General features: G+C 42.5%; 1 protein-coding gene across 13 annotated transcripts in view; it reads right to left on the bottom strand.

Moving 5' to 3' along the window:
• Positions 1-14,027, bottom strand: part of KDM2B (lysine demethylase 2B) — a 103,807-nt gene that overhangs the window by 36,046 nt on the left and 53,734 nt on the right. For 12 of the 13 annotated variants that reach the window (XM_031592582.2, XM_031592581.2, XM_031592583.2 and 9 more), the window contains 2 exons: positions 7,293-7,747; positions 100-186 (listed from right to left, as the gene is read on the bottom strand). In XM_031592582.2, coding sequence (XP_031448442.2) covers positions 100-186; positions 7,293-7,747 — 542 coding nt within the window. The remainder of the gene's footprint in view (positions 1-99; positions 187-7,292; positions 7,748-14,027) is intronic. The other variant, XM_031592585.2, reaches the window with a different exon arrangement.

The following is a 14,027-nucleotide window of genomic DNA, read 5'->3' as shown; positions in this document are numbered from 1 at the left end:
TGCTGCCTAAGTATCATATGAAACACTTTGCCAGAATACAGCAGAAAAACCACCAAGACCTGGCACAGCAATGATTAGTAGGTAATCGTGTCTCATTACCTTTGGGGTCTTCTTGGGCCAGCTGACCACAGGGACACCCGAAATCGCAAGATTTTGGTCATCATCAGCATGTTCTTTCAGAATGTTCTGTTGTGAACGAAAAGGTCTTTATTAACCAGAGGAATATTCTTCCCACTTAGGAGCACAGAGACTTCACGAATGTAATATCCCACCCTCACGAAGAAGAGTGATGTGCGCTCCACTGATTTGTTACATCTCTGGAAGTTCATTTTCCTTCAAAGCTTCAAGTCACAATGAAACTCTTGCATGTCTTTAAGATGCAAAAGATGCATTTCTTTGCAAAACAGACAGCAAAATCACTCACAAATAGCCTCAAATGTTACAGATTTCTTTAAAACTGGTGTCTCCAAAAGACTAGTGTTTTCCACTGGTACCAGTCTACTACCAATGTTACCTTTCCCTGTACATACACACCAGTTTGCTGAAACCCAAGCAGCCACCACAACCAGCACCTGTCCCTAATCAATTCTGCAGAAGGCCCAGGAAGATGTGGACTCTACCACCATTAGTCCTGCAGTCACGGGGCATTGGCTGGGCAGTTTAGAGGAATCTCAAATGCTTGAATACTCAAGCTGAGCCAAGATACAGAACCACCAGACACTGCAGCCTTTAGGTACGGCAATTCAAGAGCACCGTAATTTCCACTGCCTTTCCTTCCACAGGGAAGTGCAGGTCAGAGTTGGTGCAACCCAACTCCCTTTGCACGATCAAGTCAGACATTCAGCTTCCTGCACATTCACTAAATTATCTGACTTGGGCTAGTACAGTATGAAAGGAAAAGAATGGTCTTCCCTCCTTCCCACCCCCTCCAAATCCTTTGCGTTGATGAAACCTCATGCATCCTAAAAATCTCAGGAGTGGGCTGTGCTGGCTCACACAGCTCCTGCTGCTGTGACTCACTGCCATTCCCATACAACTCAATGCAGGGGTGGGGAAGAACAACTCCTTTTAAGTGTACTCAATGGTGCAGGCAGGAACAGTCTGCGCTCCCTGCGACTCCCCCTGTGCTTACTAACCTAGCCACAAAGCTCTTCATGTGGAGTGCAGGCTGCTGGAAGAGACAACAACCGAAAACAAAAAACAAGTCCAAAGGAAGATTCTGCTGAGCTGCTGAAAACTGAGGCCCGAGTAAGTACTACCAGGTTAAGGAAAAAAAACAAGAGCACAAACTAGGACTGCAGGTTGGAAACTACCTCCTAACATAATTGAGGAGGTCACACAGACAAGGAAAGTCAATGATGTTGTTCCAAATTACAGTGACTTCTTGAAAAAAAAAAAAAAAAAAGCTTAACTAGACACCAACAGGCACTGGGCACTCTCAGTCCCCAGCACAGAGCTTTAATAAATAGGAAGTTCACACACTATGCTAGAGATCCTAAAGTACAGTAATTGTTTTTAACATGAAACACACTTGGAATTCCTCTGTAATCACCCAAATACGATGACACACTGTAGCCCAATGAGCATCTCAGCAAGGCTCTGCACCAGTAGCCATGGGCTTTCCCTCCCTGGAGCTGGATTCCGCTCAGTTACCCACCTGACCTTAAACTGGAGATGCTTTCCCATCAGAGCTACAGAACCAGCACAGTGCTGGTCCCATTATCCTTTTAGATGCTTTAGATGCTGACTACCCCCAAAGCAGTCCTATTACCAAAATAAGTGATACTAAAAGGCAACACAATGCTTGGCACAGCCTGCAGCACACAGCCAACACAACGGTCTTCAAGTGGAAGATCCCTCAACGTTCACACACACATTATAGAAATGAACTCCTAGTGGAGTTGAGCAAGGCTAAGTGAACACCTCTTTTTCATGTCCTTTTCACACTAGAACAGCAATCACAGCATTACCCATAACAACATTCTCGAAGTTACTCTTCAGTCATAAAAATGGAGAGGCCTTTGTGGTGTAGCAAAACCAAAATTCTTCAGAGGAAGAAGGCAGCTCTTTACTTTAATACACTTAAATTTGGAAATTTGCAGGACAGCAAACCTTAACCTTTCCACTGAGGTCTGTGAGAAACTCTGAGATCAATAGAAAGCAGAGTACATTCCAGAACTTGGCAGAATACTGCAGGTTTCTTGTTATCATATGTATCATGTGAAAATATTATCCAAGGAGAAACTTAAAACTGTGGCAGTTTATCATATCAGCCAGCTGAAAACAATATATGTCTCAGCAGCAGAACCATAACCAAGCCACAGCTGTACAGGCAAGTGTCGAATGTCAGCACAAGGCGGGATGGATGGAGGCAGCCTTCTGTTCACCTGCTAAAAAAGGGGGGAAAATAAACAAAAAACAAAAACCAGAGATAAAGAAAGGCATGAGACTCCAGTTAGCCAAACAACTTGATGCTCATTCAGCTCAAGGCCGCCTGATTCACTGCACTTGAAGGCTGTGGTGACAACAGCAGGTAAGAAGAAAAGAAATTGATTAAGCATGTAAGAATTAAGCTTAGGCATTAATTCACAAGCACAGCAAGGAATGACTCCCCTGAAATGCATTCTGTAAAGGGAGGGTGGTTTTTTTTTCTGCCATCGGAATAAGAACAGGGTAAGATTTCTTGGCAAGAAAAAGTAAGAACATATTTCAGTAGATATCATCTGTCTTGCACAAGAATCTGCTGCTGCTGCCAAGGAGTTGCGGATATTTGACAAACTCCGTTCTGCAAACTGAGTTTCTTCTGCCCTAATGCACTTCCAGAGTGCCTTTCAAAGAAGAGCAGCATTTTTGCTTTGAAGTGGGGAAGGTCTGTGGCGTTTTAGGAGGCCAATCTCACAGTCCTCTTCCCCAACAAGGGAATTACCATCCTGCTAGTAATGCAGGAAATGCTGTGTGCTGAAATCAGAGACTGCATACAGACAAGCAGTGCTGGCAGTGTTTAATGTGGGCTGCAGACTGCTCAGGTTTACCTGTCTGTGATGTGGGGTGCAAACTGAAGCAAGGAGCAAGGTGGTTACCTCTCTGTTCTCTTCTTCATGCCTAAGTCCACCCTGACTGCATCTTTAGCAGGCTGCCATGCCATTTGGCAGCTAAATATGAAGTGGAGAAGTCACACAAGGAAACTCTTCCAATCCCCAGGGTTACCATCTTAGAAATATTTATTCCTCATCCTATTTTTTTTTTCTTCCTCATCTGTTCACTGTAGGAACGTGTGTAACACTTCAGCTGCTACTTCATTTTTAAGTCGAAATACAAGGAGCAAGCCATGCCATGATTTCATACCTGAGCTTTAGGGCATGCATATATGGAACACAAGGTTTAACTGCAGGCCGTGTGTGCTTCCAACAGGTAACACCAACAGCAGTGACATGGCAGCAGTGGCTGCAGTGCCTGCTGGTGCTCACCCTGCCAGCAGCTACGCTGCCTTCTGTTCTCTGTGCAGTGTGGGTCAGTGGAGCACCCTCACATTTGCTGCACATACTCTCTCACACGGAGCCCAGCAGCAGACACTGGGATACAGACAATATTGCATCTCCTCTGCTGATTGTTCAGATGCCATCTGCTAGGGAGTGAATGCTGCTGTCAGTAATCGCTGCTTGGAGGCTGCTGAGAAGCTCCTTTAGTGGTGAACACCAGGCTCATGGGATACAATTCCCATACAGCAGAGTTGCAGTCAACAACTATTTAATTCCTTGTTTGAGATGAAGGAAGAACCGACCTGCTCCCCAAGTAAGGCCCGTGCTGTGCTCTGCAAATAAGCCTCCCTTGCATTGCTGCACTCCATCGATCATGGTGATAAATGGAATCTCAATCTGCAGAGGCATCAGCTGGACACTTCTGGACTGCTGTGTCCCCCCTAGATAGTCACAGTTAGTTAGGAGCTTAGAAAACATGCAAGGAATTTACACAGGCTTAGATTAGTTTTCACTCTCCCTTCTCATAAGGAAAACAAATTACTTCACTACAGAGAGTCTCACCTACTTGACATTAAATAGCTGCATATAGCTGTAGTTGTATTTACCACACAGAGCAGTAATCCACTCACACATACTGCATCCTTGCTTCAGACAGGAAACCACGAATTCTCTGCAAATTATCCTGATTCTATGAAACTTTGCATTACTGAATAAAATGGTTTTCTTTCTCCAGTTAACTGTCCTTGTCCTGTCTTCTGAAAACACTGAATATCTATCCAAGGCACAAAGACTTTAATGCCAGAGAAAAAGTTCTTGAGTGTATTTCATTAAGAAATAAAACTACTACAATAAACATGGTTTTATTTTTTTTCAAGAGCTGAAAACTTTCCAAGCAGAGCATGAACTTTCAGACATTCTGTCAGAGCATGTTCTTGCTGTGTGTTGGTTAAAAATAACTCTCAAGCGGGAGTACTAAAGGACTGCTTTTTATAGGCTGCATTATTAATCCATCACATGCACAAAATTCAGGTTGTCCACAAAACAAACCTTGTGAATACAGCTGAATACAGGCATGGCACAAATGATCTGCAAAGCTCTTTCTGCAGGATCTCTGCCTCCATTCAGTTGCGCCAATGACTGGTGCTCTGGGGATTCATCAAAGCTGCAGTACAGATGCCAGGCTCTATTGCTATTGCTAGCAGCAAAATCCCCACATTATTTTCTGTTCAAGTTGGAAAGCTGGTAGCAAAGTAAAAGGAAATATGATTTTGTGGTCAAGGAGATAAACATCATTCTGGAAAAATGGGCTGTATTTCTTCTTCTGTCATTATGTCAACAAAGAAAACCTTTTAAGCCAACACTGCACAGGCAGTGCCACCCCTCCGTCACACCTGGGTTGGGAAGCGGGTGCTGAGGATCAGAACTTCTGTCCTACAGAAATGTTAAGCAATTACAGTTTCAACACCATTAAAACTATCTTTTGCAAGTATCGCTCTTGAACAACACTAACTATTCAGAAAATCACATCAGAGACCTGTAAAAATGTATCCAAAATTATGGTCACTTGTCTTAATCTTTCTGCAGTTCAGTTATCTACCTGTGAAGCATGGCTAACAGCTCATCCATCACCACTTGTGAAGCAGATGACTGCTGCAGTGATGAGCACCACTGAGATCCCCATGGGAACATCGCTATCACCGCGCTCAGCCAAGGGTCTGAACAGCACAATGTTCCTCAACAGCAAGGACAGAACAAAACCAACAACAGCTGCATTCTGCACAGCAAGCATCACAGGAACTCTGCGAGAGCCATTGTGTTAGAGGGATGCTCAAGAAGCTGAAATGAGTCACCAGGCAACTTTTCCATCGGTCACCTCTACCCCTTGAAGGTAAAAGCATGTACTGATGTGGTTGGTTTTGTTGTCTTAACAGCCACAAACCTAATAAAACAAACCATGCAGTTCTAGTACCGTGTGGATTACAAGGAGACAGGAATTATTTACTATGCCATGTTAACGCTCATTCTCTGAGAATTGAGAGCTGCTAAAAAGGATAGGTAAGACAAGAAAGTTCTTCAACAGTTCAACTACTCAAGAGAACACTCATCAGGCAACAACCTTTCAAGAAGATTTGCACTGACTAATCCATCCCAGCTCGCCAACATACAGGGGTAATTTCAGAAAACACCATTCTGCAGCATGTACGATGATGTTTAGATGTGGTCGTGAGCTCTTTAACCAGCAGGGAACCATAAAGATCCAGATGTTGGGCACATCCTGATGGTTACAGTGTGTGCTGGCACAGATTGGAGTTTAGATGCAAGCAATTTTCTGTGCAATTATCAAAGGAGATGGAACATCAAGATCACAACTCTGCCAAGAGGCACAAAATCAACTCACAGATGCCCACTTCATACCAATTAAAGCACAGAAACGCTGAAAGAGCACAAGGATCTTAAGTGTCCACTCAAAGTTCTCCATCTCTGTAACCGTGAACCTGCTGCTCTGGAGGCCAAGCAAGCACTGCTCCTACAAGGCGTTTGAAACCAGATTCACATATGGTATCTCACCATGTTCTAGTAAGATGTCTTGCAGTGTAGTGCAGTGTGTCATCAACAGAGCATGCACAATCACAGCCTGAACATCTGCACCATGTATTACAGGGTGTACCTCTTCCTGGGGTCTCAAGGAGGGGTAGTTTATTTTTAAGTGGAACTTGGTCCATACTTTAAACTTCAGGAAAAAAAAAAAAAAAAGATGCTACCATTCCTTCTCCTTCAGTACAAATCCATCTCTTGCTCTTGAAGTTTCATTTAGATTTCTGAACAGGACACAACTGGTCACAAAGCCAGTATGTGAATCTACATCCACTTATGTACACAAAGTGGCTGATGTTGCAAAAAGAGATTCTCTGAGCTCTTGTAACTCAGATGAGAGCCTTGTACCACACTTCCAGGCTCCAAGATTGTGGAGAAAGATTTTAGTCTTATTTAAGTCCAAGCAAAACAAAAAGAGTATGCTGGTCTCAACTTTAAAAATGTATTAATACACCTATTTCACATGATGTGAAAACAAGGTACAGAAAAGCTAACCAGTTCACTCAAAGGAATGCTGCAGATCAGAGATAGAAGCAGCAAAGCTATGCAGGCCTTCAGGTGAAACCTATCTCCATGTCCAACGAGGTACCTACAACTTCCTACACACTAAAAATCTGAAGAGCAGATCTGTCACTAGTGGGCATTCACTCCTCATACCTTCTCCACACTGTACCAGTACACTGTACCAATGGAGAATAATTATCAACCTATAGAGGGCAATGGAGGAAAAGAAAATGAAATATGTTTAAAAAAAAAAGGAATAAAAAATGGAAGAGGAAACATTAGACAATTTTCTGCATTAAAATCACACGTGTATGTATTGCACGCGTCAGTTATACACACTCCAGAAAAGAGACCCAAAAGAGAAGATTAAGACTATAAATATAAACAGACCGCTTGAGGTATAACATTTACACATGGGACATAAGTGCTAAACTGCAAAAGGATGTAAACTTTTGGCCCCTGAGCACAGCTGCAACAGTCAGAAATGGCTGCACTGCATCAATCAAATCAGGCTGCAACCAGCTGCCTCCCCGGTGCAAAGATGGCTTGTGACAGAGGCATAACTTCCTTCCCCATGGCATAGCAGGCTGATAGGATGAGGTCACTGCACACAAGCTTCTACCTCTCTACTGCAGAACTTTGCCTCCTGACCTCCTCCTATCTCCTCTGCCCACAGGACACAGCTTGTACAGATCAGAAAGCCATCACACTCACCTTCATGTCCTCCAGGAGAGCCTGTGGATCTTCAATGCCTTCTGGAACACACTTCTTGTTCTCCGGGAGAGATTCAAGCTTTTCCACCAGGGCTTTCAAACCCTTCAGTTCAAATTCTGTGAGATGAGTCCATTTGGTTGAAACTTCTGTAGCTGGAGACCCCGTTGGTGTTTTGGGATAATCCGTGGGGGTCGATGATTTTGCACTGTCATCTGACTCATTAGACAAAGTTCTTTTTAGGTACCTCATTACTGTGGCTTTTTGTTTTCTCCCCGCACCCTCCTTCCCTTCTGAATGTGTGCTGTTGGGTGAGGAGGAGCCATCCACCAGGGATTTGGAGTTCTTATCCAAGCTGTCATCCTTTTCCTCCCGGATATGAGCATCACAAGATTCTTCATCCATGTCTAACCACGAATCCGATGAATAGCTGTCTATGCTGCGTTTTCTCTTTGCATCTGAAAGTTAGAAAAGGCATGCTGAATCTTTACCCAATAAAATTTAGTTTACCACTTCTACGACTGGACTAGGAGCTGCCTATTTAAAAGGACACTGGATAATGCCAAGTCAGTCTGTGATAGGAATGAGCTTTATTCAACCTATTTTTCTGGGTTGTTTTTTCATTTGTTTCATTTTTTTTAATGCTGGCCTTTTTGGTTAACATCTGCTCAGTTTAAATGACTGGGAAACATTTGGGGAAAAAAATATGCTCTCTTTAGCACTTCAGTCTTCTGTGACTTCAATTAAGAATATGCAGAGTTCACATACAATTAATTTTTCTGGCAATCCAAAAGACATCAGATTCAGTAACATTTACAGCTTTAAAATAAAAGTTAGCAAATAAAGAGGCAAGGAAAAATGATGGGAAAAAGCATGTTAAAATGCACTACAACATCTCTTTTAAAGCAACTCAGCAAAGTACAAAACCAACTTCACAGTACTCTCTGTTTGCAAGCAACCATTGGTAAAACAAGAACTACAATTTGTTACTGCACAAATACTCTTTGCTCTTCAGAGACAGAAGATTACAGTTGTGTGGGTTTTTTTTTGTTGTTTTTTTTTTTTACAGACAAGTAGCCTAAACACACTGAGAAATGCAAGGACAGAGAGTCACGTGATGTTGCTTTTCTAATTGCAGCCCCTGATACATTCTAGGTACTTTTTGAGAAAATTTAAACCCAAGTTTCTGAGTCTACAGAACTATTAATCTTAGTTTCGCACTGTTTCCCCTAAAAATCCCCACTGTTACTCAACTGCATGCAATCGAGCCATGAAACCTAAGCAGGAAACTAGTGGCCAAGATTCTGGTCACAGCCAAATCCAGCTCCATGTGTAGTACAGGCAAACTTCCTCCCTGCATCTCTCCACTAAAACTTCACCATGAAGTAGCAAGAGCACAGTTTGTTTTGTGTATTGAAGTGGTAGCATGCAAAACTCCAGTGCAGCTTCCCCTCTCTGCTCCATGCTAATGTACCTCCATGCTTCTCTTGGAAAAATAAAAAGGATTAGAAAATATCTTAACCAGAACACTTGAGAAACACTAGGTTATCCAACTTCTATTTAATACAGCTTTTTCCTTTGTCCACAGTAGCTAACACACTTATCCACCTCGAAGGGCTATATAATCAGCTTATGTCATTTTCCCATTTTACAGCTGAAGAAACAGATGCTTGGGAGAAAGAATGATTTGCTCATTGTCACACATCAAATTTAGGGCAAAATCAGGAATCAGAATCCAGTCCCTTGGGTGCAGCACTGGAGCCCGTTCTCAAGGCCACGCTGCCCTGTGAACTATTTAGCAATTGACTGAAGCACAAAACCCCATTTAGGTGGGAGAAGACACCAGCAATAAAAAAGAAGCAGGAGAGAGCGGATACACATCCCTGTGCTGGTAGTACTAGTACAGTGCTATCAAATGAAATTGGTGTAATTCTGTACAAAGAAAATTATGTTTCTGTCCTCCTGTGCTGTGGCTCTGCTGAACAGGAACTGATGGCTGTAACTGGGGCAAATCACGAGCACAGATAAGGCATAAGGAAGAGAGGGAGATCACGTTATGGAGGTGTGAATAATTTACTGCAAGTAATGCTCTGGTGCAAAGAGAAAACAGCCTTCAAGAGAGCTCCACTTTTTGTCTCTTGCCCTGATCTACTGAAACAAAAGGCAAGAGAAGAGTGGAGCATCACAGCATAGGAGAAACCATTCCCACCAGAGGCAAGCACACCCAGGGCCCAGCAGCTCAGCTCTGCCAGCTGCCACTGCTCCGCACAAACCAGGCACTGCTGCACCAACGACATCTGGGGATGGAGAGTCACTAAGTATGAACACAGACACAAATTAATCTAAATCTAACCTCAAGATGAGCCATCATAAGACAAGTCCCCTTTTGCATGCCTGACAGCTATGTGATGGCTGGCCTAACTCTACCCATGGGGCAGGGCTTGCTAATAACCTGAAGTGCATCAGCCTGTTTGGGAACACTAGAGGATTACAGTCCTGTTACACCATCAGCTTAAGAGTGGACTGCTTTTAAGAGACAACAACTGTCTGCTGCTGTTGCTAATTTAAGAACAAAACAAAAATAAAACAAAAAACAAGGGAATCAATAATGGATGGATATCTTCACAATGAGGAAAGTTCAATTTTGTGTTTTCAAGTGTTTTGTTATGATGCAACATGCCATGATTTTTATTTATTCATTTTAATGAATACAGTGTCTGACTCAGAGTTACTACGCTGTACAATTATGCCCTACATAAATGTAATCTGTACTTACTTTGTCAAGAAGTGCATTTTAAGCACTATACTACCAGAGTACCTCTGGTTTGGAGGTTTTTGCTTTATAAAAAGTCTCTCCACAGAAAAGAGCTCCTCCTGAGTGCAACTGTGGTTTCTTCCAAGCCAATGCCCCAGTCAACACCTGGTTAGAACTCCAGTTTAAACCCAGGTTATACAATCAGCTCGTGGTATAACCCTGAAGAAGAGCAGCTGCCCAGGTTTGACCATAGGGCAGAGTTAGAAATGCCTTCTCCCCTTCCTACTCCCCCCCCAATTCGGTTCCCTGTGATTCTGGGCAAATCACTTAACTTTCCCCACAGTTAACCACATGTTACAAGTATCCTTGTACAAGAAGGATAATTACACCGTTTCTTTCCTTGCTGAAAAGTGACTTGTTGTATTCCAGGACTTAGAAGATACAGAGGAGGGTGAGGTGTAATTACAATATCTTCTGAACTCTTTACAACAGACCAATGTCTAATATCTACCTTGCCATTTCCAGTTTCAAACCCTGGCACAATGTCTTGGGAGCAGCAGCTCCTATTGGTCTGCTAAAGACAGCAATAACATACTCATTTGCAGGAAACAAAAACAACAACAACCTGAGCATACAGAAATGTACTGCATGGAACACTCTGCACAGAAATCACTCTACAAAGCCCAGTACCTGTCCATCAATAAGTAAATCTATTCTGTCCCCTGAGAAAGAGAAAGTAAAGACATGGCTCCTTCACCGTGCTAGAGGGCAGATTTTCTTCATCCATCAGGCCTAATACACAGTTACAGCCATCCTGTTAAAATTTTAGCAATAGGGATCTTAAAAGCTGCAGGCTACAGAGAAAGCGTATTTCCGATAGCACAGTATCTTCTCCCAATTACTCTTTGTCAGCTCACTCTCAAGATCCATATCTCACTGAAGGTCAATTGTGCTTGAAAACATCCAGTACAGACTCATTCATGATAAGAGTAAAAATAATGAAGACATATCCCTCCTGAAACACTGCATGGTCAAATCCAGCTTGAAACCCAAATAGAATCCCTTTCTGACTTCAGCTGGCAGGATAAATGTTGCAGCTGAGAGGGGCAAGGAAAAGATAAATGGGAGGGAAAGAGATGGTGTGCTTTTACAGCAGCCTGTGATTTCTGTCATGTCATCATTCCCCTGAGCACCTGCCCTACTGTGGAAGAGATGAGAAAAACAACTCTCCCTGCCTAGGAGGCAACTGCCTGAAATCTCATTCTGGGCCTGAAGAACAGGAAGGGAATCCTCAGTAGTCTTCTCCTCACTTAGAAGGGCAGGCATTTTCATTTAGGGAGTGGGAACACTCAGGGTTTTTGCCTCACCTGCAAGCACATCTTGTTTGCCTGCTGTTTTCTGAAGTTTTGGGAGTCCAGACATTTAGAAAACAGAAATACAAAGAACAATAAAAACTGCTGGAGTAGCATACAACTATATTGACAGAGTATCACAACACAATCACAGTAATAAATTTTCTTGAATAGGCAGTGTCTAGAAAGAGTCATTCGTGCCCAAGTACATAAATACTGTGAATGAAAATGCAATGTGAAGAGTCTAAAGATATCCTTAAAACACAAATGATTACGAACTCATTTTCCTGTGTTCTCCAAAGATGTTCCCCATCACTGCAGTAAACTGTTTTTTTCAAACAGAAGAACTGAATCTCTACTGATCCTATGAAAAATCAGCACCTTGTGAATCCCAGAGACCACGGGCAGCATCCCATGCGCTCTCTGGAGGATGTCATCAACTAGAAGTCATCCCTGTTGCTCCTGAGATCCAGTAGGACTGCTCTATCAGAAGGTATATTAGAAAAGAAAGCAGAACAGCTCAAGGGTGGAATAAAAAAGAAATACTTCTGGAACCCAATAGAAAAGTTACTAAGTAGACATTTAGAACAAAGTATGTCAACAAAGAAAAAAATTAATGGGGGAAAAATAAGAAACATTAGTAACACTATGACTCTTCAAGAGAAATTTCTGAAAAGGAATACAAGGATGTAGAGATTTTTTTCTGAAACCAAGGAGGACAGAAGACAATTAAATCTATCGAGGGGCCTGCAGGGAAGTTAAGTACTTTGTTCCATTTCTCTTTAAGGAGAATGACGGGAAATTCTTCGTCAAGGGATACTCTCTCATGGGAAATCAAGGCACTGCTTGAAGATAGAGAAATCTCTAAGGAAGAATTTAAGGACCTTAGCAGTTCCGAAGAAAAGTTTCTAAATCAAAGCAGTCAGTTTCTGGAGCATTGACTTCACTTAGATCTTCCATCCCACTGCTGATGCACAACAGTAAGATAGAGACATCACAGAACAAACAACTTAATTCAAGGATAAAAATTCACGGAGATTTACTTGAATCAAGAGGCTGGATGCTGAGATCAGTTAAAAGAAGACAAGCAAGTATCTGGAACAGTATTACTCAAGCAGAACAAAACAACATAGCTTTGTAAAGGTAAATAATGTACCTTCACTCCTGCAGAGAATTTGATAAATGCCAAAGTGAAAGATCCAGTAGATATAGTAGATCTGGGCTTTTGAACTGCAGTTCTCAGCTAAATAATTATTTTAAGGTTAAGACTCTGCCAAGAAATAAAAAGCGTTTGACAAAGTATAAATCTGTCACTCTTGGAGAGAAAAACCCTGGATGTCAATGTCAGAGATTTTATCAGCATGCTAATACCTGAAGTCAAAAGATAGCAGGCAGGTAGATGAACCACATGCTGTCAGTGGATAGCACTTCAGTAAACTGGAAGAGGTGATCTGTTCAAGACAGCAACAAGAGCCCAGGGCCTGGCATCAGCATCCCTGCAGTGGGGCCACACATCAGATCAGCCCAGCAGTCTTACTGATAACAAACGTGTTTTTGGGAGGGTTCATTTTCTGTCAGGTCACTGAACTGATTCAGCTCACAGGATAAGAGTTCACAAAACCAGATTCTCATCTTATGAGGGCAGTGTGTTTCTTTCATTAGCTTGAAATGGCCATAAAACCATGCTGAATTAACAGTGAAACAGTTGAGAATAGTGTCACTTTCCAGCAGACAAACAACTGAAGGCTCACAGACAAGAAGAGACATTGTTGTCACCAAATTTTTTCCCAAATAGCTGGGGCTGACTTGATGTCTGTGAGGTTGACACTTTGGTCTTGCAAAATGATCCTTTTCCATCCAGACTCTGGACATCTAAGGTACCCAGTGAGCTTTTATATGATTGGAATATCTCCCAGCCGGTAACTGGATGGAGACACATTTCATGGGGATCACCAAATCATTATCAGTAATTACTGAGCTGGGCTTGAATTCACACTGGTGATTTAGCTGGAAAAGGTCCCATCTCAATATCCTGAACCATCCACTTTCCGTATCTAATTTGTTCTGAAATCACACCTCAGTGATCTGGCACCCCCACCTTGCCAACAGGAAGAGCCTCTTTCTGTGCCAATGGTTTTTACAACAGTAGGTTGGTTCTTTATTTCCTAAGGAATGCAGTTACCAGAGTTTTGTTGTTGCTTTTTTTTACATCGCTAATCCAAGAGGCTAATTTGTCCTTTGTTCAAGATAATCTTATACAAAAATTCCTCCACGTGCAGTTCTTGTTTTACTGTCCCTTCATTCAGGGTCTCAAAAAGCAATGATGCAAAATGTGCAGCACTCAAATTCCTAGGGACCCAAGAAATTTCTCTGGCTGATTCACACAGGCTTTTAGGTCCCTCTGCCCGTACCTTCAGCAACTACTTCTACTTGGAATTACGCTGCTAAGTGGTCATTTCCCTCTTACACTTCCACACAGTCCAGGTTCACTCCAATTTGCATCGCAGAGTGGGAAACACAGAAATGCATTAGTCCTCCCCCACACTTCGTATGTATCGGTTGAAATTTAGCTGGTGTTTGTGCTACTTTCGGCAATTCTTTGCTTAAAAGCAGGGAGGTAACAAGGCCCAC

The sequence above is a fragment of the Phasianus colchicus genome, chromosome 18 (genome assembly GCF_987193195.1).
Source record: "Phasianus colchicus chromosome 18, bPhaCol1.hap1.1, whole genome shotgun sequence".
In the NCBI taxonomy this organism is placed as follows: domain Eukaryota; kingdom Metazoa; phylum Chordata; class Aves; order Galliformes; family Phasianidae; genus Phasianus; species Phasianus colchicus.
Note: the sequence above shows the minus strand (reverse complement) of the source record. Positions and strands in the feature narration are given on the sequence as shown.